The sequence below is a fragment of the Mus musculus genome, chromosome 18 (genome assembly GCF_000001635.26).
Source record: "Mus musculus strain C57BL/6J chromosome 18, GRCm38.p6 C57BL/6J".
NCBI lineage: Eukaryota > Metazoa > Chordata > Mammalia > Rodentia > Muridae > Mus > Mus musculus.
In genome coordinates, this window is record NC_000084.6 from 23598207 (window position 1) to 23622942 (window position 24736).

The window sequence follows — 24736 nt, forward strand, 5'->3', positions numbered from 1 at the left end:
TATGCTGTGTGAATTCTGCTGAGACTCACTTTCCAATCACTACTGCAGTAGAGCAGAGTGAGGAGGGTGCTGCCACAGAGGGGTGAGTCACAGGAGTCCCCTCAAACTTTCCCAGCCCAGGGCCTAGTACAGTCAGCACTTGGGACTCTGTGTGTGTCTGTGTGTCTGTATGTGTCTGTGTGTCTGTGTGTATACATATATGTGTATTGATATGTATGTGTATATGCATGTGTGTATTAGTGTGTATATGTATGTGTATGTATGTGTACATATGTGTATGTCTTTATATGTATGTGTATATTAGCGTGTATGTGTATGTATTTACATCTGTGTGTGTATGTGTGTACATGTATGTGTATATGTGTAGGTTTGTGTGTATTAGTGTGTATGTGTATGAATATGTATGTATGTAAATGTGTGTATGTGTACATGTGTGGTTTTGTGTATATTCATGTGTGTATTTGTGTGTATGTATATTATGTGTATGTGTGTATATGTGTGTATGTGTATATATGTGTCTGTATATTATTTTAATGTGCTTTATAAAATATATGACATTTAGTAGCAGGTTCTTTCATCACAAGTCTTTTATCAAGCACTATACAATGAAAGTAAGAGAATGAACACTTTAATAAATAGGGGACACTATTACCTCCCTGCACACTTAATGCTCTCGATGTGTTATTTCCGAATGTGACTTAAAACAGAAAACTCCAAGGCTGGAGAGGTGACACAGCAGTTAAGAGAACTGACTGCCCTAAGAGGACCAAGTTTCGCTCCAGTACATACCCAGCAGCTCACAACTGTCCGTAGATAACTCAACTCCAGGGGACACACAATTACCACTTCAGGCTAACCCGGGCACCAAGAATGCATGTGGACACTTACATACATGTAGGCAAACACCCATGCCTACAAAATAAAAATTATTAATAAAATATCTTTTTAAAAAGCAGAAGGAGGACTATGGCCATAGAACAAAAACATAAGGAGCATGGATGATCTTTGTTGTTACTTTTTATTCTCTGGAAAAAAACATACTGAAGAAATTTTAAAATTATTTTATTAACTGTGGTACAAACCTCATCTTTTCAGTGTTTGGACATGTGTTTACATACATTTGCCAATATATAAATATTCCAGTGCACCACCGATGCACATAATAAGCTCACAGGCAGAGGCAGGTAGGAGGCAGCAAGTATGGATTAGGAGTGTTACTAGTTGTTGTGTGAGTGCACTGAGTGTCCTAGAGGTTGAAGAATTGAGAATTACGGCACAAACGCAAAATAAAGCATTCGTTAATTTTTTTAGTTTGAAAAGTATATTAATTTATAAATTACTATCAAATTTTCAAAGTTACTATTTAGGAAAAAAATCACAGCAGTGAATATTTATGAGAAGCTAATTGCACGCACTTGTGTGCTGTGGAACATGTCTGTGCTAGCAAGCCCACGTGTTTGGAATGTAATACTGTCCTCTTCAGGGCACATCTTGCCATGCTTGTGTTAAAACCTGGTGTTACTTTCCTAAAAGTTGTATCCAGTCATGAGCAAAGAGAAGTCATTATAAGGTCTGCAAGTATAAAGTGAGGCAAAAACTCATGGCTTATGCTTAGACATACAGAGCAAATTAATTAGAAAATATTTTCATTAAGGCTATTTAAAGGTCCAACTTCCTGCTATGGAAAAATGGCAAAAAAATATGAGGGTGATATGGCTGTGTAACTAACTAAACATTTCTCAAGAAGCTTTAGAGTAAAGAGAGATTGGGTCAATGGAGCATTTAAACAGCCAGGTGGGGTAGCACACAGGAGGCAGAGGCTGGTAGATCTCTATGAGTTTGAGGTCAGCCTGGACTATGTAGCAAGTTCCAGTCTAGCTGGGGTTACATAGTGAGACCCTGTCTCAAGAAAGAACAACAACAAATTAGGTTGTGGTACTGCTAACTCAAGTACAGGCACAATCATACTTGCATATAGAAATGAAACATTAAAGAGAAATGCTCTTGCCTTCAAGAGTCGGGGGATTTTATGTACGTGTAGAGAAATGACACTGTCAGTTATGAGTTAGCTCTTAAGTGGAGATGAGCAGGCAGTGGCATTTTGGTATTTCAGCCTGTGTGCTTAACTATCCTGTACTCGTAAATGTTGTCGTGATTAACAGTATCTCTTCTGTTCCACTTCCTTGCTGCCAAAAGTGATACTTGGTAAGTGATGAACACCCCCACACATACTTACATAAATTAGCAATCCCAATGGTAAGTAGTTACGAGACTGAAAATGAGTGGACCACATAAGGCTACTTGGTAGCTAATCTTGCCTTCAGCTTAACCTTTGTACCTATGAGGAGAAAGTCAATGATAGGTTTTTATACGTTCTCTGTTAAGATTCATACAGGAAAAAAAATCTTTGCATGTTGCCTCTGAGAGCCATTGTTCATGTGGGGTTGTTTCATTTTATTAACACTTTACCATCTCCCATGTGGTACTAAGGAAAGTGATAGAGGGAGGCAGGAACTTTACTTACTCTCAAATCTTCCATATTTTGCTCCAAGTTCAATGCATTGATTGGTACCTCTTAATCGGAAACAATTTGCTAAGAAGCTCCAATTTTAGTTTTGTGGTGACCAGTTTCAGAAAAGAAAATCAGCCAGGCTAGTTGAAAGGCGTTCTCAATCCATTTGCCTTCCATCTCCTAGATATAAAACAAAAATGGGAAAAGTTCTTTTTTTTTCCTTTTGTCAAAGTAAAGCAAGAACTGTGGGGTCAATTTTAACTTTTTGCAAAGCTGCAGTGTACATCATTCACCCTGACTGCTGTTTTAAATCTAATGTGCCTTCCTAATTATAGAGGACATTAAATGCAATGATCGTCCCTCCTGTAAAATTAAGTTATTCACATTAAAGCACTCTTATGTTGTTCCCTTGTTACAAAGATGCATCCTGGGTGAGTAATCCAAAACTCTGAGATTGTTTGCTGAACCCTGGTTGATATATCCAGAGTGGCATATTAAATATGATGTATGACTTCATACAAGAAGCAATGTGCCACACAAACTTTTAGAATGTAGTATGGCTCCAGATACCAAGAAGAAGCTTCAGTGAATTTTCACAGCCAGTGCTGATTTTCAAATCTTCAGTATATCACATCAGACAGGATGAACAAGTCTACTCTTTGCTGCTAAAGGCAAAAATCCAAAACTAATTTGGGTTAATGTATGCATTTACATTAGCTAACTGCAAATCAACTCTTTAGACTACTGCAACTAATGTCTCATCTCCAAAATATTCTATACTGTCAATTTAGAATATGTAAATGTAAATGTAGAATTATACTAAAACTAAAATTTCCTCTTGAAGCTTGAAATGCAACTCTGTCAGTAGAGTGCTTGCCTAGCATGCACAAAGCCAAGATGGATTCTCAGCACCACAAGTGATCCCATCCTGCAGGAGCTGAATGTAGGAGAATCAGAAATTTAAGGTCATTCTCAGTAGTATAGTGAGTTTGAGGCTAGCCTGGGCTACACAAGAGCCCATCTCAATAGATAGATGGATAGATAGATAGATAGATAGATAGATAGATAGATAGATAGATAGATAGATAGATAGATAGATAGATAATTTCCTCTCTCAATGAATGATGCCCCATTATATCCTTTACCTTTTGTGTTGTAAATTATTATCTAACATCTTACATTATCCTTAAAAAGGACAAAAATGTCTAGGGGATGAGATAGGGATTTTCTGGGCTCTGTGGTTTTATCTGATGTGGGACATACATGATAAAGACAATAATAAGATGAAATGGAGATAAAACAGAGGAAGACAGATCCAATGCATGTGGTGTATAGGGCCATGAGTATTTCTGAGGAACACTGGTCACTATTTTTCCTCGCTCCTGTTATTATAATGAAGTTTATAAGTTGATATCCCATAACCCATATCAGCCAAAGATCAGAAAAGGGACTCCTGGTCCACTGCTCCATTGCCTCTGCATGCAGACAGAGGACAAATAAGACCAGATGTGACTTTATTTTGGCATGTGTCCTTTTGGATTGGCATATTAAAGAGGGCCATCATCATGAAGAACACACAGAATTTTCAGAATCCTTGGTCTGCTCAGAAACATGAATCCATAGCCATCAAGGCTCAAGGGTCATGGAAAATACTCCCCGGCCGCACTCTATCTTCCTCGTGCTAACTAAACCTCTGTTCTCAAGGAACTGTCACTTTGTACCGTTAGAATAACTCAGTTGGCATGTAGAAGCTTTCCCGAGGATGTTGGGCTACAGACAGGTCTGACTCTCATCCTTTTCCTCCACAGATGGTGGGAAGTGTTCATCTGGAACTTTGCCTTAACTTTCTATGCACACTGTGTTTCCTTTCAGGCCTCCGAGACCTGTAACCAGCATGAACGACACACTCTTTTCCCACTCTGTTCCCTCCTCAGGAAGTCCTTTCATCACCAGGAGGTGAGTCTCCCAGTCCTCTCACTAAATAAGATTTCCCTTTCTGAATAAGCTTGATCCTCTAGAGAGAGAAAAAAACCCTGCTGTAAGCCATGTGTGGAGTATCATCATCGTTATTGAAAACAAATTTGTAAATGACCAATGATGTTCTCAGCTTTCCTCACATGGACATATGTAGAGAGCTGGGTAGGCCTTTGAAGTTTATGTAACTTCGGGAAGTCTGCATTATATCCTCTCCTGCAGTAAGAATGTGGGGTATGTTTTAATTTTACTACTTACATATATGTCTTCTGTTTTACAAAACACATTATGTTTCTGGCCCTTGGAATGGCCTGGGGACTCATGGCATTGGAATTTCATGATGCGATGGCATATTGTCATAGAGTCTAAAATGACATTATTTAAGACTCAATTATACGTGAATATTCTTCTGAGTTATCTCCAGAGTTCCTAGGGACAGAGTTAAAGACCAAACCCAGAATAGAGTTTCCTATAAGTAGTTGTATGTTTCAAATATGTGGTTATGTGTCCCATCTTTTTGCACAAAACACACCCCCATGTACTCAAGGAACAAGAGACCCATGTACTCCTTGGAGCATTAGTGTTAGGAACACACAGGATCGAGAGGTGCTTTGGTTCATTTGATGAAATACCACAAATCAATACCCGTGAATTATTTTGTGCACACCTGGAAAGTCTCACAAGAAAGCAAGAAGGTCGGGAAAACAGCCAAGTGATTGAGCATTAGACCCCAAACTGTCCTGCAGCACAATCCTCCATTCCCTGAGAAGATGAGTAGGTACCAACTTCCCTGCACAATGTTCTGGAACATTCTAAAGAGGATTTAGGTGAGAAAGACTTACCAAGCCTTTAATTTTTTTCCCCTTGTATCTCTGAATATGCCCATCAGCTGGAGGCTGAGATAAAAAGATTCCCCATAATTAAAATAAGCAGAACAAAGAGAATGTGTTTCTCCACAGTGTTTGGAATATATAAGTGAAACATGTCATAACAATGAGACATTTATACCACAGAACATGCATGGAAAAATAATGAGATTTAGGCATTCCATAACGTCTCGTGACCATCCATTTCATAACCATCAACACATAAAGCCATCTTTCCTAAAGGAAATCATATAGTCAATAGGAGACACAGACCTATGCATCTATCTAGTGAAGACTTGATACACTGCTTAGAAAGATGCTGTGCACTCTAGGAAGCTCTACGTTCTGCAAACTCCACATTGAGCCAGACCCCATCCTTACTGAAGGTCATTTTATATCATTTCAGCTCGGACGGCGCCCATGGTGGATGCGTCTAGATGGATAACATGACTTCCTGTTCCCTAAAATATTTCTAAACCCCTTGAGCTTTTCTGCTTCCTCTATTAACCAAGAGTTGAGTTGCTTCCCTTTCTTCCCATTTTCAGTCCTCTTGTCTTGTTCCCTGTGAACCACAGATTTCTATAAATCTTGTGGTTCTTATCACTGTCAAGACTGGGCTTTACTTTCTGTTTTTAGGGCGCTGCTCAATAAAGCTGTGTGCACTGAACATCTACCCTCTCTGAGTGGGCCTCACTCTGTCCATGGGAGGTTTCATCGACTACACCCCTTGGGTCACCTAAGCAGTTAAGAGCATCTAGCCCCACAGCTAAGCATAAACCCAGAAACTGTACAAAAAGTTTAACATTGGGGCACTGTGAGTAGCCCCCACTCTGAGTCTTTAAAGATAGCAGCCATTAATCATTAAATGGTTGCTAGAAAGCTGTTTCTACCCCAGTATGGAAATCCTTAGTCTTCCAGTGGAGATGCTGGGTCTTCAAGGAAAAGCTGAAATGATTTCTCAGCCCTTCCTTTTCTTTCTTATTATAGTAGAACTTGCATAGCTTTGTGCTACTATGTGGTATATGTTTATAAAGAATACCAAGCTTGGGTTGTGTATAATTTGCAAGACCCTAGACTGTAATTCCTAAGACTCTTGAATTCTTTCCTTGGGTCCATCACTGAGTGAGCAAGGGAAGAACAAGAGCTTCCAGCTAGACCTTAGTGCAGGTAAAAGTCTTAAAACTTTTATGTCCCACTGAGCCTGGCCAATTTTCTTGTCAAAGAAAGATAGTCCGGTTCATGCTAAGAAGGGAGTGTGGGGCCAGTTTCTTCCTGCTAATGCTTCATTTCTCCCACTTGCTGCTGCTACTACTGACTATCTTCTGCTTTCTTTACCACAACATACAGTAAAGATGATGCAACTACATCATGCAAAAGGCATAGGTTAAAGGTCCTCCTCCTTTTATAACTAGAGCCAGAATGAAACATGACCTAGAACTTGGTCCCTATTTCCATCACATTCCAACAGCTCCTTTATAATCCCAGTCAGTTTTAGAGAAATGTATATGGCTATTTTATTTAGTCTGTGCTGTCAGTCATTTGAAATGTGACTTAGGGATCTTAGCCATCTGAAAACGAGGAGTCAGACCATGGACAAACTGAAATCAACACCACAAGAGTCTCTTTACAAATCCCTGGCATCTCCTCCTCCAGTCCTTTCCCAGCCTGCCACTTTGATCTTCAGAAGACACTGGGATGTGTCCTTGAAATCCTTTGACATTACAGTGATCTACCTCATGCAGATTTATGAGTGTGGAGCTCTGGTCCTGCCGCCATCTGTTGCATCCCGTTGTCACATCCTTTTCCAGCTAGACACTCAATTCCCTTGTCTACTAGCTGAAAGGAAGATGGAGTTCTTGCAGGCACTCACCCTCAGTCCCGGGAAGTCTTCAGGCATAATATCTGTGTGTCATATGAACAAATCTATACTCAATACCAGTTAGCAATTAGGTTGAAAATGAGTCAAACAACAAATTCATGGACCAGTTCACCTCATGCATTTTCCTGACCATAAACTACATCCCTAAACTACACTGTGGCCTTGTAAATGCACATGGAAGCATGACTGGATCGATGAAAGTCTAACATCAACACAAGAACATGGTAGGCCAGCAGTGATAGCTAAACTTCTGAGAGATGGTATAGCATCATTGCAAAGACAGCAAACAAAGGCTGACCTCATTGCTTCAAAGACCCGTTGTCCTCTTCGATGCCCACAGTGGATAGCTCTACAAGGTCACTTTCTCTTTCAGCATCATGCCTTCTTTGCAAAATCTTAAGTATCTGCCCAAATCCTGTGCTTAGTGTGTAAATGAGAGTTACCTAACTCTTTCCCATGGTAGACAGTGGCTTTAATTGTGGCCTGTCTTCTTCCCTAGCCAGAATGCCACTTAAAAGCATAAATGGCTAATTTCTTTTTCTTTCAATAGTAAGAGCATGGTTTGAGGATTTCACAAGCATTTTTATAGTTACAATTTCTTACGGGGTGGTAGTCACAAAAATATCAACACTGGCTATTTATATGTGGCACCTAGCTAGATCTTTTTTTCTTTAAATGTTAGAAAACTGCTTATATAAATTATGTAGTGTTTTGAATACAATCTAATGACTTTTTTCCATTTTTTATTACTGACATTGCATGAAGCCCTGCAGTACCTGTGAAGAGGGTGCACACAGAGGCACCCACTGTGTTACACCCCAGCCACCTCCTAAATCCTGATTTTTCCCAGCGGGACAACCTTTATGTGACATTTTCCTTGCCTGACTTTTTGGTCATTTGGTTTTCTCACTTATGTTTTCAGTCGAAAACAACTAATCCCCCTGTGTCTGTTTTATTCTTTTCAAACACTTCTTCTCACCTAAAGATTCTTTAATGTAACTTAAAAGGACCACACTATGTTATAGGCGTCTGTGATTCACTCATCGAAAGTGGTTAACAAATTCAACCTTTGCTTCTGAGAGGCAAAGTTCTCCCATGGCTGACATTTGTCTAAGATTAGAACTCAGCCCTATTCTGTAACAAAAAACAGGCAAATTAATCAGTCAGTGCCTAGTATGGCCTTAATGAGTTCCTTGGGATCTTCACAATTCCTGTGCACGTTGCATGAAATTCCACAAATAAAATAACCAGTTCTGTAGGTAATCTTCATTTCAATCCATTTATAAGGTAGAATTCACATAGTCTTCAGACAAAGTTCTGATTTCCATATAAACACGTTAGCACTTCATTAAACCCATGGCTATCTCATTTCATTGACATTTCTTCTCTTACTGGGTGCTTTAGTTAGTGTTTGAGCGTATTCTCTTCACAGAAGACTTATCTGTAGACTCTCTTGACAAATACACAATTAATGCAACTTGATGATATTAGGGAACAATGCAGCAAATGACATCAAGCATGACCTTGAACTTGAAAAATGACCTCAGAACTCATACCTCTTCTGTGATGGCTATGTTTATGCCAGCCTGAATTGATGGATAGTCATTTTTTTAAGTTTGTTTGTTTGTCTTATTCAAGTGTGTGTGTTTGCCTGGGTCAGTTTATATGCATCATGTACTTGCAGATGCCCATGGAGGCTAAGTGAGGACGTCAGATCCCCTGGAACCGCAGTTACAGTCTATTGTGAGCTACTATGTGTGTGTTAAGAACTGAACCCTGGTTATCTGCAGGAGCAGTAAAAGTTTTTAACTGCTGAGCTATCTCTCCAGGCCCTTGAGTAGCTAATCTCTCTGCTGAGACACTAATCTATTTTAATGCATAATTTTGATGCATATACCAAAGTCTTATATTTCAGATTTGAGCTGTTGAAATGTAGAGAGAAAAAACCAAGATGTTTCAAAAACTTTCTCTTAACTAAAGTGATAAGAGGACTCTTAGTGAGTTTAAGTTGGTTTATTGAATAAATTAGTGAGAAGCAGGTTATCACTGTTGAAAATCACTTGACAAAGGAACTGACTTTACAAGCATTATTCCCCCAGTCTGTCAGTCATTTAAGAATTAATAAAATTAGATTTGTGCCTTTTAAAAAAAATTCTGCAATAATTTAAAATATTGTTTTTATTTTAACCACTGTGATATTACATATTTCACATGCGATAAGATTAAATACAGTCCTTTGACACTATATTCAATAAGAGAAAACCAAATTTCCTTGATAAGGACTTAATAGGTTATGCCATCTGAAGCATAGCTGTTTTAAAACACAAATTTCAGATTTCACCAAAATCTAACAAGTGTTTCTTTTTGAATTTCACTTTAAGATGCCTCAAAAATGTTCTCATTAAGTAATAATCATGGCACTGGCTGTCAACCTTCAAAACTAATGGCAGAGTTTTAACTATATATGAAATATTTTGAAAGTGTTTGATCTTCCAAAACCCACTAGTTTTCTCTACTAGGTATTTGTTTTTAATCTTGCATTCAACATCAGAAGATATATATGAATAATTTAACTAGCCTACTGGTTCCTTAGTTTAAGGAGATAATGCTATAAAAATCTGATAGACATAGAGCGAGGAAATGTTAGCAGGCAGGGAACTCATTTTGTGCAAAGGAGGACTCACTGATATTTCTCTCAGTGTGGTGAGTAGCTTTGCAAACTCCTGAGATCAACTTTGTAGCAGCTATATCTGCCTTCAACTAGAGGAAAGGTTGGAGAAATGCTGAGAAGAAAGAAAACTGAGTTTATTTGATAAGGATTATATGGGGAGTTGCTTCAGGGGACAAGGTTCAGAGAGATGTTTTGTTGGAATAATGGAACATTACAGCAAACACCAGCTACAGAGAGTCAAGGTGATTATTGGCCTTGGTGTAAAGCTCCCATTTTAGAGGATAAAGATCAACATCTTGAAAAATATCATTAAGATCATAGGGAAACCAGGTCCTCCTAGAATATTAGTCTAATGTATCAGTTTTAAAGTCACGGTGACCTGTTGCAAGCATGGTGACAGTCATTAATAATAACGCATTGCATACTTTGAAGTTGCTGGAGTAGTAGATTCTAGATATTATAAGCACACAAAATAACTGTGAAATGATGGCTATGCTAATTAGTTTGATTTAATCATTCTGCACTGTACACATACATTAAACATCACATCTTCCCCCTTCTCTGATTTATTCTTAAAGTCAATTTTATGTATGTACAGTTGTCCTTTTTTATTAGGTATTTTCTTTATTTACATTTCAAATGTTATCTCCTTTCCTGGTTTGCCCTTTGAAAATCCCCTCCCTCATCCACTCCCCCTCTCTCTGCTCACCAACCCACCCACTCCTGCTTCCTGGCCCTGGCATTCCCCTACACTGGGGCATAGAGTCTTCACAGGTCCAAGGGCCCCTCCTCCCATTGATGACCGACTAGGCCATCCTCTGCTACATATGCACCTGTCCTTTTTTAAACGCAGCAACACTTAATATAAGGATGCTTTCTTAACAGGCTGAGTGAAAGTATCATAACTTCGGCAAACATGATTATCTGCTATACTCTTAATTTGTGATACAACCTAAAAATCTGTACATTTTCCCATGACTTTAATTATTTTGTAATAGCTTGTATTGGCATATGCTTATGATATATATATGTATATATATATATACATACATATCTATATGGTATACATATATGATGTAAACATGACTTAGAACTTCCTAGAAATCATGATGTCTCATAGTTTAGATCCCCATTGTTAAATATTTGGCTAGAAAGAAGGGACAGTAGTTAAAAGTATTTGCTCTTCTTGCAAAGGACTGGAGTTTTGTTCCTAGCACAACATGGTGGCTCACAACCTCATGTAACTTCAGTTGTGGCCTTGAGGCTAATGCATAAATGTGTGTAGACATAGATGCAGGCAAAGTACCATACCCACAAAACAATGAACTTTTTAAACACAGTCAGAAATTAATCTTGTAAACACAATCAGAAAGTTTAATTTTGTATTTTCAGCAAACATGAGAACTTAGTTTTAAGCACGCCATCACATAAGCTACATTACAAATGATTGGCCTTTAAAAAATAAACATACTGAAACCTTAGAAACTGTCATTTAAATTAAACAAAAAATTTCCTCTTAGTAAATGTAAAATGCCAAATTATTTTAATCTACCCATTAGATATCTATTAATATTCATGTAAGAAATGGCAGCATTATTAAAAATGCTCTGAACTATATTTCTTTTTATCTGAAATTTTTCTTTGTAGCTTCATAGCCAAGAGCAGGTAACTTACATCGTTGAGAACAGTGAAACATATCTGATATGGCTGCCATCTTTAGGTAATGCTCAAGTTTGTATTCAAAAGATAACTGAAGAATTTAGGGAGCACAGAAAAGCAAATTTCTTTTTAAATTATACGTATGGGTGTGTGCCATGTATAAACATGATCACCTGTGTGCTGGTGCCCAGACAGACAAGAGAAGCCAGATCTCCCAGAGTTAATATCACAGATGGCTGTGAGCTGCCTGATGTGGGTGTTGGGAACCAAACCTGGGTCCTCTGAAAGAGCTGGACATGCTTTTTAACAGCTGAGCTATCTCTCCTTTCTAGAAGCAAACTTCTTAAAAGGCATCTAAATGCTGGTAGGACTTTATGAACTATTGAGATGTCCCCAGTATACCCTGAAATAAGTTTTAGATGGGTTCTTCTGATGTCTACCCATGAGAAATATTACTCCTTGTTAAGCAAATACCAGAGGTCAACTCTGAATTCATGGTAGCTGTTACAGTTCCCAGATACATTTCTTCTTTTAAATATACTCTGTGGAAATCTATAGCTATCTTGAGCATTTCAAAATCCTAAACCATCTGTCCACACAGTGTGGATCTAGACTAAGGAGTTTGTGATGCTGGCTTCTATTCTCGATGCGTCGCTGTGTTTACGCTCTTCTTGGCTTTCCCATCTTATTAACTAGCTCTCCTCCCAAGGACAGTGAAGTAGAACAGAACAAAATGCTGGCTAGGGCTGCTCCCGCCTTTCTGAAGGGCAGAGGGTAAGTTTAAGTCAGAGTGTGCTGAGATCCTGAACTAACTCAACTAAAGATGGAGTTTCTCTTGTTGTAAATGGTTTGCACGTGAAAGACCGTTTGAGCTAGATCGCAGCTGACTTATAACTCACTAACAGCACCAAGTCTTTTTCTAAGTGTGATTACTTTCTCTACTTTCATTTTTTCTTTTAATTTTTTGTAATTTATATAATTTAATTGTATAACTCAACTATCCAGAAGATATTTAAACTTTATTGTAATATGTTCTGATATGTTTCCCATGGAGAAAATTCCTTGGTCTTTGTGGTCAAAGAATGCAAATATTTTTTCTAAAAATATGCTTGATGTTTTGAAAGCTAGTAGATTGAAGTTGTGGACTCCCTTACCTGGGTTTGGCTTGTGCTTTCCATAGATCGTCACATTTAGTCTTCCTTTACTTGCTTGGTTCTCTGTGTGCTTTTCCTACCACAAACTCTGCTTGTTTCTGTCCACTTCTCTCAATTCTTCTTTCCCTCTACCCCATTTTAGGATACAGTACAGCCTGAATGTGGCAGACAGGCTAGCTGATGAACATGTTCTCATTGGGTTGTATGTCAACATGCTCCGGAACAACCCACCATGGTTAGTGCATCATGGGTAGACTTGACTGCTAGCCTATCCCTACAGAGGGGAACAGCTGGGTTACTGACAAGCAGTCCTGGCCAGGAGCTAAAGTGCTGCAAGCCAGACGTGAACCAGGAACTTTTCTCCTAGGTCAGTCAACCAAATCTTTTCTAATGTTGTCCTGGATACTTCACACCACTGTGTCTCAGAATTCTCATCCTTGCTTTGACTTGGTTAATGTGAAAACTAGTATAACAACTGTTGCCATCTAGTAATCATGGGAATCAGGAGCCTACCAGAAGATTCTATTCCAAGTGTCATGTTACTACAAGATGGAGGTGGCTCTTATTTCCAGAGTGTGGAGGTCTCCACTGATCTGAGAAGCAATGCTTTATTCATTTCAGATGGGGGCAAAACAGAGAGAAAGTTATGTGAGCATAAAACATAAATCACTTGATCACAATAACATTGGAGACATCATCTTTCAATGATTCTCTCTCTGACAAATGTATTGAAGCAACCATCCTGATGAAACCATTTTCATGTCACAGAAGACCTAAAGCTGATTTTAAATAAATGCAGTATTTTCACAGCTCTAGCATTAAGGTTAAAAATATTTTCAAAGATTTTTCTTTATTTTATTGTGACATGGGAGATTGATTGAAGTTATTTCATTTTAATAATAAATATTCTATTGAAATTTGAATAAAAGAAAAATTAGACTATATTTTCATCATATGTATATTTCAGATCAGTTTGGATTGCCACTGCACAAACATATTTATCAAGTCAATCCTTTGCCAACAATTTATTTTTTCTTAAAATCTCCAATTATCTTTGAGCTGAGGTCCCATGATTTTCATGATGTTATAATTATTAAGGGAGGCTTTGGGTTCAGTTCTCATTAATGTGGTTTACACCTTCAGCAAAGCATGCTCCTTGCTTCTTCTTTATTGCAAAGCATCCGTTTTAGTGCCTTTTCCTATAACTGTCACTAAATACCTGGTCAAAACAATAATTTATTTTGGCTTATGGTTTCAGAGAATGTAGTCCATGCTCATGTGGTTCTGTGTCTCTGGACCAATTGTGAAGCAGAATATCAGGGTAGCAAAACCGTGTGGTCAAGAGTTGTCCCATGGCAGGTATCACGTAGATGAATGGGAATATGGGAAGGGATCAGGGTAAGGCAAAACTTCTGTGGACCTCTGAGTTGCCTACTCCCTCCGGCTAGACACCATATCCTGCCTTTCATCACTTCCCAAGATTGGCACTGTATGAATCCATCAAAGATTAATCTGTTTGTTGTTTTAACGTGTCTAGAATTTAGTTGTCTCTGGAAATATCATAACAAGCACACCCAAGTGTTCTCCACTCCCCTGGATATTTCTTAAGGCAATCAAGTTGATAGTCAAAACTAGCCATCTTACGTGGGGAACTCAATGGGAAGGAGGGGGTCACTAAGAGTGGGGAGGATGGGACTAGACGGTGAAGAATGAATGTGGCTACAACTCACGATATCATATATTGTCCAAATTCCTTTTATTAATTTTTTAAATCCTCATAGCATCCTGCAGTCACATAGCAGACACACATCTGTGCTGTGACTCTCCCCACTCTGTTGCTGGACTCTGTTTCTACAACATTCTCCTTCCATGATTGTTTGCAAACTTCATCCCTATTGCTGTTTCTGATACCTTTTACAGGACTGATACATGGGAGAATTTTATAATTGATGAATTAGTGATCCACTATTTGTCTTAATAGGTATAAAAATGAGCACATTAATTTGAATTTTTAATGTACAATTGTCACAGTGGTTTAATTTCATCCTATATTTTACTCCTTGAGCAGCCAAAACTTCAATCTTGCTCAAATTTTCTGAGCTTATAAGTTCAGTAGTGTCTACTTTCTCCTAACCCCAGCCTCTCAAAACTACTTATTAATTTAATCTTATTTACAATAAATGTACTCTCCAAATGTTACACAGTGACTAAAATATTAAAGCCTAGTACAGAATTACTTATTTAAAAAACTTATCAGTCATCTTAAAATACAGTCAGTATGGAGCCAATAAGAAGTCAGCAGCTGTGATCTCATTCTATCCTCTCCTAAATAGCTCTAAGCATGCTGGGACCACTCCCATTGCGTGACTTTGTCCTTTTCTCATGAAGGTTGCAAAAGAGAAATCTCCAATGAGAAAAGCTCAGGGTTTGTTGCATCTCATAATTTTCCTTACTTCAGTCATTAATAGTATTGACTTGATGGTCACTTTAGAACATAAAGCTACCCAACAAACACACCTGACATTTGCTTGGCAAGAGCCAAGAAGGGTTTGCACTGGAAAACAAAGAGGTCTTCAAACTGATGGATGCAGTGAACTCAAATCACTGTCTCCATATTACATTTGTTTATTTGTGTTCTTGCAAATGAAGTTCCAACATTTTCAGATTTCTCATATCTTCCTCCCTTTCCTTGTGTTTAGTCAGAAGTCATGATAGGGTAACTAACACTCGCCTCATGCTAAACATCTCTATTAAAAAAAAAAATGTTATGTGCATGACTTCTGATCCTCAGAGCAAGTCCACAGAGTAAATATGTTCATTTCCATCTATAATAATGACATTTTAGGGAGTTTACCTGAAACCCCACCCCCAGTTACACAGCTACTAACTAAATAGTAAATGGAGATTTTAAAGATTGTCTATCCCAGTTCATAACCACTATGCTACATCTGTTCTTGTTAAACCTCTGCAAACACGTGTCCTACAGACAGCTGCCGTGAATAATACCTGTCTGGCTGACTGCCTGCACATGTCTACTTACCAAATCTGCATCTCTTCCTATACTGTTTTATTTCCTTTTAAGAAATATTTTGAGCACATTATCAGTAAGCATAGTAGCTGCTACCATGTTACCCTTTATGAATTATTACCATGATTTATTTCATTTTAATTTTAAGATTTAAAATAACAAGAATGTTCTCTTTGATTTCTTTTATGGACAAAATAGTCATAATAAAATTTATAAAATGTTTCAAAAATTATGCATCTGTTTGCAGTACTAAACTATTTAAGTTGCTTCTTTAGAAGGCTAAATATTCTTATTTCCATTCTGCTAATAAGAAAATGTGGGCCAGATATAAGGAGTGACCCAAGGTTGAATGGTGGTGAGGGCTTGCACGCAGATGCGCATTCTCTTCTCACCCTTTGTGAGATGCGAGATATTCTACGTAATTACTTAACACTGTGGGAAACTGGCTCATTTCTAAATACTCTGCTTCCAAGTTAAAGAAACACTTACACTGTTCGTGGTTCTAATATAAGCTAAGCCAAACAAGTAAATGGCAGCTCAATGAAAATGTGATTTTTAACACTGTATGATTTATAAAAGCCCTTCTCCAAGGAGGGAGGAGGGAGTTTCTCAAGGAAACACATTGAAAGCTTGGACTTGCTTCCCTCTCTAAAGCTTACAGCCTACCCAGGCTTACCCGTGATTTGTGGGAAATATCTCCGGCTGGCAGAACAAAATATTGAAAACAAATCTAGATTATGTTTATACTCATGCTGTCCAGATGGCCCAGTATGGTTCTCAAAACTCTATAAGGGAGAAAGGGGGGGAGTAGCTAAAGGCTATCCACTGTAATTTGATATCACAATCAGTTGCTGTCTCTTGATTAGATTCTTGATCTCCTATAACTAGGTTAAAACTGGTCTGTTCTTGCCCTCAAGTACAGAAAATTGTATACTATATTACTAGTAGATTTATTGCTAAGTGGATTTGTAATACAACTTATTTAGAACTGTCCCCCAGAGCTGGGGATGTCACTCAGTTGGTAGAATGCTTGCCTAGTGTGCATGCATCCCCAGGTTTGATCTCCAGCACCACATACACTAGACATAGAGGCAGAGGCTTGAACTCCTAACACCACCAGAAGTAGAGGCAGGGTATGAAGTTCAAGGTCATACTTAACCAGTCAGTGACTTTGAGGCCACTCTAGGCTATATGAGACCTTGTCTCTAGAAAAATAAAACAATAAAATAAAGTCATGAAGTGCCACAGTAACTTATATCATGGAACCTCTTCTTAAAGGACACCAGTCATGTGGAATTAGCACCTATGGCTTATGATGTCATGCAACTTTAAGTATCTCTTTAAAGGCCTCCTCTACAAAGATAGTCATAGACTAAAGTTAGTGGGGTACTGGGGCTACAATAAATAAATTCAGAAGAAGATGCAACTCACTCCATAACATACTTTGACCCTGAATTCACTTACCCTATGTGTCTGTGTTTTTAATCTGTAAGCAAAAGCTTGATTAAATGCATAACTCTTATTTTAACCGACCAGGTTATAGAATGAAAGGTTTAATAAAGGAGTTTGAAGACTTTCTTACGAGAAGCCACTGTAGCAAGTTTATATTGATCTAATGATAGCATTTCTTGATGCCTTTCCTTGCAAACCACTCATTCAAGAGTCCTGATGATAAACTTTAAGACTAACCTCTTTCCCTCTCCATATTTTAGTCACATAAAATCACCAGGCCCTAGGATTGATTACATCATCCTTTTCAACCTCAACTCTCTTATGCTTACTGTCTTCCAATTCTTGGACAGTATTGTCTACCCATAACATTTTATTCTCAGCCACCTGTAAAATATAGGAGATAACCTGATAAAATAAAAAGTACAACCTTCCAGGCGGCTGAGATAGTTCATCAGGTAACAGTCTTTGCTACCAGACTCCATGGCCTGAGTTTGGTCCCAGGAACACGCATAGTAGAAGGGGAGAACTGACTTCCACAAATTGCCTTGTGATCGACACGTGTGCTGTGTCATGTATGAAAAACACACACAGAGACACATGCTCGTGCACACACACAAACACATACATAAATACACATGCACACACAGAGACATAGACGTATACACATGAACATTCACAGACACACAATTTTAATCTTCCACTTAAGAGTTAACAACAATCCCTTCTTAAGTAAGCTTCCCAGAAGCTCAGCAGTTTCCAACCTGTGGGCTGTGACCCCTTTGGGGGTTTAACAACTGCTTCACAGAGGTTGCCTAAGACCATCATAAAACACAAATATTTGCATTACAATTCATAGAAGTAACAAGATTACAATTATGAAATAGCAATGGTTGGAGGTCACCACAGCATGAGGAACTGTATGAAAGGGTCCCGAAATTAGGAAGGCTGAGAGCCACTGCATTAGCTACATAGCGTTAATGAATCAGACTTGATAACCTTAAAGTCAATCTGCAGTGTCTTTATCCAAACAAATAATAATAATAAAAAAAGCAAAGGTATTCAAAGAGAACATGGAAGTGTTTCTATTGCCTTATGAATTACATCATGGTTTTCCCTGAATGACCCACCCTGGAAGTCAAATCAGGTCCACTCATTCCCCAAAAGAATCAAATAAATGGAACAGACCTGAGTTCCCAGAAATCTTTGCAAAACTTCAATTTACTAAGCACTGCTTGACTGGGTATCACCTGAAATCCCAAGTATGTCATTGGTGGGATTGCAAGCTTGTATAACCACTCTGGAAATCAGTCTTGTGGTTCCTCAGAAAAGTGGACATAGTACTACCTGAGGACCCAGCAATACCACTCCTGGGCATATACCCAGAAGATGCTCCAACTTGTAATAAGGACACATGCTCCACTATGTTTCTAGCACCCTTATTTACAATAGCCAGAAGCTGGAAAGAACCCAGATGTCCCTCAACAGAGGAATGGATACAGAAAATGTGGTACATTTACACAATGGAGTACTACTCAGCTATTAAAAACAATGAATTCTAAAATTCTTAGGCAAATGGATGGATCTAGAAGATATCATCCTGAGTGAGGTAACCCAATCACAAAAGAACACACATGATATGCACTCACTGTTATGTGGATATTAGCCCAGAAGCTCAGAATACCCAAAATACAATTCACAAGCCACATGAAACTCAAGAAGAAAGACCAAAGTGTGGATACTTCATTCCTTCTTAGAAGGGGGAACAAAATACCCATGGGAGAAGTTACAGAAACAAAGTATAGAGCAGAGACTGAAGGAATGACCATCCAGAGACTGCCCTACCTGGGGATCCATCCCATATACAATCACTAACACTATTGTGGATGCCAACAAGTGCTTGCTGACAGGAGCCTAATATAGCTGTCTCCTGAGAGGCTCTGCCAGTGCCTGACAAATACAGAAGTGGATGCTCACAGCCATCCTTTGGACTGAGCACAGGGTCCCCAATGAAGGAGCTAGACAAAAGACCCAAAGAGTTGAAGGGGTTTGCAGCCCCATAGGAGGAACAGCAATATGAAGTAACCAGTACCCTCAGAACTCCCAGGGACTAAACCACCAACCAAAGAGTACACATGGTGGGACTCATGGCTCCAACTGCATATGTATCAGAAGATGGCCTAGTCAGTCATCAATGGGACACGAGGCCCTTGGTCCTGTGAAAGCTCTATGCCCCAGTGTAGGGGAATGCCAGGGCCAGGAAGCAGGAGTGGGTAGTTTGGTGAGCAAGGAGATGGGGGAGGGGATAGGAATAGGGGGTTTTCGGAGGGGAAACCAAGAAAGGAGATAATATTTGAAATGTAAATAAAGAAAATATCTAATAAAAACCTTGAAGCATTTTGAATATAACATCCCTTCATTCCAAAAGTAGCCAACAGAGCAGCAGTTACCTTTAGCCCATCATCATCTTATAGGTTACTGATTGTCAAGGCCTCAAATGAACAGTTAGCACTAGAGATAGTGCTGGGCTTGGTATTTATTTTAATGATTTACGGGTTACCGGTTATTTATTTTCAACTGTATGTAGCTGAAGTCTTGAAATAATGGAATTTATCAGAGGAATGTCGTGTTCACCTGTGTGTAATTTGAACATCCTGAAAGGCTCGTGCAGACTCATAAATCATTTGCATGCAGAGCCGAGTAATGGATCACCACAGCGAGCATTCACCCCATGCTGGGGGAAGAAAGGCATGGGGTGTGAGTTATGGCTTCTGAGACAGCATCTCAGATCCCTGTGGCTTGCTTGCATTGCCAGGAGGCATTTTATATAACCTTCATGCTTTATTTGCTTGCAGGTCATTCATAATAAAAAATACTTTTACCATGGAGTTTTTTTTATCAAGGTTTTTTTTTATATAATGTATTTATCAAAGCACTCACAAGTGTTCATGACAAAGTCACTTTCAAGCACTAAGATGGATGGTGGTCTTGAGCCCGGAGCACCAGGTATTTTAACCTGCACAAACTATGTAGGATTAGGCAGTTATTCTCTAATACACCAACCAGAAATGATAGACATGTTCAAATCAAACTAAATGGTCTCCTAATAGGTTAGGCATTTGTCTAAAACAAAGGCAGTGTAACTTTCCCTTTCTCCTGAAGCTATAATAAGAAACGTGGCCATCTCAAGCCCTGCATAATGCAGACATTTTTTATAAAGAGATACATATCTACTCATAGTCAAACATCAATTTTACAGAAGTAATTCTGCCTTACTTTGTTTAAATTATGTCAACTCGACTTTGGATTGATATTAAATATGATGTAAGTTCTGCATTCTAAAATTTTCTTATCTCAGAAAAACATCTGTAAAATATCCAACAGTTATGTTAATATCATTCAAATATTCACAAAATGTATATTTCGTGTGGTTCTTATTTCTTGTATGTAGATGTCTTATTTAAATGTTTAGAACTTCTAGATCATTCCGCTAAGGGATCCTTGTAGACCAGGAATATAATCTTCTGAAACGTCTTCAGAAGTTCAGATTCTCAGGTTACTCCCTAAACCTCAGTCAGTCCCACCAATGCAACTAGAGTTCAGAAACAAAAGTTTCACACCCCTGAGTAGCATGCTTAGACTTTAAAGTTTGAGACCGACCGACTGCTGTGAATGGTTCAGACAGGGGCTGAGTTTGTAAAGAGACAAGAATCACTAATGTGACTCACAAAGTTATCAAGTGGCAAAATAATGTAGTAGCTAATACTTTTTAGCACATGGTGTGTTCCAGGCAGTTGGCTGGACATTTATTGCATCTGTTACCTCAGTTGTACCATCAGAAGGAAAAGACTCGTATGCGGCTAGAGATGCATTGGTAAATTGGGGGATTCTGGAATGTTTGTATATTGTGACCACAGAAAGTGTCTAAGTCTATAATGGCACTGTTCAATATTAAGACTGGTAGGGTTAGCAGGTGTAAGGGATGTAGGTAAGAACAGGCCGAAAAGCCATGGAGAATGTTCCAGATGCCCTGGCAAAATTGTTACAATGACAAACTCAACTAAACACAGATGAGCTCCTGGCTTAGTAAACATGAAGAGATCTGCTCATCTCACTTTAAAATAAAGTTTAAGAGACTTTTTTGCATATTACCTTTATATGTAAATTTACATGTAGAATAATTGTGTATTACTTTATGAATCTGAGTCTTCACAATGGAAAACTATTGGTGGTGCTGGCATATGAGTCTGTGTTTTCATAAACAATCATGAGTATCGTTATTAGTTCATTTTTATTTATTTATTTTATGTATGTGAGTGTTTTGCCTCCATGTATGTTTCTGCACCACATGTGTGTCTGGTTCCAGAGGCCAGAAGAAGGTGTCAAATCCCCTGGGACTGGAGTTGGCTATAGATACCATGTGGGTACTGAGAGTAGCCTCCTCAGAGTAGCCAATGCTCTTAGTGGCTGAACAACCTCTCTGGCCCTTACTATTTTTATTTAAAAGAATAAAAGTAGCAGGGCCAGTGGACAGTGATATAAATATTCTTGGGAATGATAGCCAGTTTCCAAGCTTGAGTCTGTGTATATGTCTTCAACACATTTAACAATGTATAAAAACAAACCAAGATTAATCTGTTAACAAGATTAGTGTTGTTGTTATGTCTCATTAAACTTTTCTTAGCACCACCTAAAGCATAGCCTTTAGGGACGAGCTTCAGAAGGTGACATTTTCTGAAATAGGAGAGGGTTCATACTACTCACACTTGCACTGGTTTCAGAGACTCACTCAGCCTTATTCTAGTGTGAGCATTTTCTAAAAAATGGATAGGAGCCACTAAATACTTTCTATCAATGCCATTGGGAGTTACCACTTTATCCTCTGTCTTTGAAAGCAAAGCGAAACCATGAATTGCCTGAGAAGTGGCATTATTCACAGCCATATAACCCATCTCTCGCAGGGCAGCATATAACCCTAGAGATGATCAAATTAAAGCAACAAACATCATCTGATGAAAGAATCTGGGCTTGGCTTAGCAAGATGCTTTTGACTGGAGGATGTTTGTGGAATGATGGTCCAGCTATCCTCTGGGATCAATAACTGCCTCAACCAATAGGGATTCATTCTCTTGGTTCCTGGTTGGTTTGGGCCTTTGTCATCCCGGCAGATTTATGACATGGGATCCAGATTCCCTCAAGACAAGTATCATAATAGAACAAGCAAGAAACAGAACACCCAGAATGGTAGCCACAGTCTTTTAAAGTCATATATTAGACATGAGATTCTTTTCCTCTGCCATATTCTGTGAGTGCCAGCAGGCAGGGGTCATTGGCTCAACAATACAGCTGGGTCTTTGCTATTCCTCCCTACTTCCATATTTTCTAATGTCACTTTTTGACATGCATTATTTATGAAATGAAATAAGAACATTAAAAACAAATTAAATTAAAAAGAAAAATATTTTTATATCTTAAACATCAAAAAGGTCATGTCACTTCTCACCAGAGCTTTCTCTCTCTCTCTCTCTCTCTCTCTCTCTCTCTCTCTCTCTCTCTTTTTTTTGGTTTTTTGGTTTTTTGGTTTCTTGGATTTTTGGTTTTTTGGTTTTTTGGTTTTTTGGTTTTTTGGTTTTTCTGTATAGCCCTGGCTGTCCTGGATCTCACTCTGTAGACCAGGCTGGCCTCGAACTCAGAAATCCACCTGCCTCTGCCTCCTAAGTGCTGGGATTAAAGACATGTGCCACTGCTGATGGGCCAGAGATTTCTTAATAAGATTATTGAACTGTCTGAGCAAGGACTTCTTATTGATCTTCCCAGCCTCACATCAGATCATGTCATGAACCCAAATTGAAGATCATTAATCTAAGAGACATTTGGAGAGCTTAAAAATATTTGGCATTGAAAAACCCAAAGCCCCTAACAGTGATAGGAAAACATCAGTCTCTTCTCACTGACCTGACAGTATCCTGTTTGCCTCTTTCTCTATAGTATGCTTGAGAGTTCAAACCGGCTTGATGAAGAACACAGGCTGATCGCCAGGTACGCCGCACGACTGGCAGCAGAATCCTCCTCATCAGTAAGTAGAATGAAAGGATGCATTTGTTGGCCTCCAGGATCCTTTAGCTTCAAATGACCCTAGTCTATGATTATCATTATGCCTGGTGCTAGTTAAGAAGAGAATTGGTGCTTGTTCTATTGTTTGTGTCTTTGGTGCCATAATCATGGTAGCTTGGTAATGTACTCCCAGCTTTAACAATACTGTGAACAGAAGAGCAAAAGCTCTACAGTAGTGTGTTATTCCCAACTGGAGCTCCCATACCTTGCTTTACCTAATACGGTCTCTGTATTGGAGAACCTGAGAAAGGAGTGTTTGGTTTACATTGTGTAGGCGTATTTGAGATCTGTAGAATGGTTTGCTCTTAGAAGGAATAGCAATTTAATTTTTTGTTCTTGCCCGCCCCCTCCCATGGAATAGTTCCTTCTTCCCTGTCTGTATATACCATGATTCCCATCTCACATGGGAGTTCACATTCCAAATATTAAATAATGTCAACTACATGTTTTACAGCAGCCCACACAGCAGAGGAGTGCCCCTGACATCTCCTTCACCATCGATGCAAATAAACAGCAAAGGCAGCTGATTGCAGAGCTAGAGAACAAGAACAGGTAAGGCTGCACGGGCCTTTCATTCATTCCTAGTTTCCAACAGACAAAGCCAGATAGGCATCGCTTCTCCCTCCTTCTTCCATCTCCTAAGGCACACTGTGGCTGCTAACCAGGAAGGAAAGAGAGGTCCGAAGTCAGGACTGACAGCAGCCAGCCAAGCTTCTGAATGACAGGAACCGGAAGACTGGCCTTTGCTTTGAGATGTTCTTTATAGAACATGTGTACTGCCTTTCCTCCATCACACCTCAGACATCCTCTAAAGTGGGCACAATGACTGCTACTACATGTCATACAGTTAACATTAAAAAGCAATGCATCCTGTCCCCTTCTCTCCCCCATGGCAACATTCTCTGCTTTATCACTGTAGTCCAGGTTGAGGGAGTTGGGGTCAACGTTGTGTAGAAGATGAGGTGTTCATTGGACATGTTAAGAAATTTGGCCATGAAACACAAAATAAAGAAGTACAGGTAAAAATCAAATAATCTGAGAAAGGTAATAACTTCCCAGAGTAAATCCAAGGGACTGAGATGAAGGGTGAAAATAAAAATATCAATATTGAAAACTGTCCATAAGGCCAAAAATGAAGATCTGTGGTGGGGCATGTGTTAAAATGTCTTCATGTTTCTGATAGAGTAATCAGCTAACTAAACACACAGAGTGCATCTTCCCAGGGCTGGGTAGTGCTGGTGAGAGCGCTAAGTCCCTGATGAATAGAAGTCCACGTGACTAAGTCCATGGTGAATAGATGATGCCAGAGACAGCATAAAATAACCAGTAGATGAGTAGACAAAACAGTAACGACTAGTGGAATGTTCTGGAAATTCCATCAAAGAGTTTCTGCCCTTCTCTTTACTTTCCACAGATTTCCCAATGACATT

General features: G+C 38.9%; 1 protein-coding gene across 46 annotated transcripts in view; it reads left to right on the plus strand.

Annotated features, from left to right (window-relative positions):
- The window catches only part of Dtna (dystrobrevin alpha), a 349714-nt gene that overhangs the window by 288201 nt on the left and 36777 nt on the right, over window positions 1-24736 (plus strand). For 14 of the 46 annotated variants that reach the window (XR_003952498.1, XR_003952501.1, XR_003952499.1 and 11 more), the window contains 3 exons: window positions 4385-4468; window positions 23181-23268; window positions 23761-23858. Coding sequence is in view for 27 of the 46 variants with exons in the window: in XM_030250320.1 (XP_030106180.1) it covers window positions 4385-4468; window positions 23181-23268; window positions 23761-23858 (270 nt within the window). In the remaining 19 variants the exon portion in view is untranslated. Of the gene's footprint in view, window positions 1-2196; window positions 2206-4384; window positions 4469-5758; window positions 6027-12257; window positions 12336-12857; window positions 12951-23180; window positions 23269-23760; window positions 23859-24736 lie in introns of those variants that run through there. The other 32 variants (XR_001782337.2, XR_003952493.1, XR_001782339.2 and 29 more) reach the window with 8 other exon arrangements.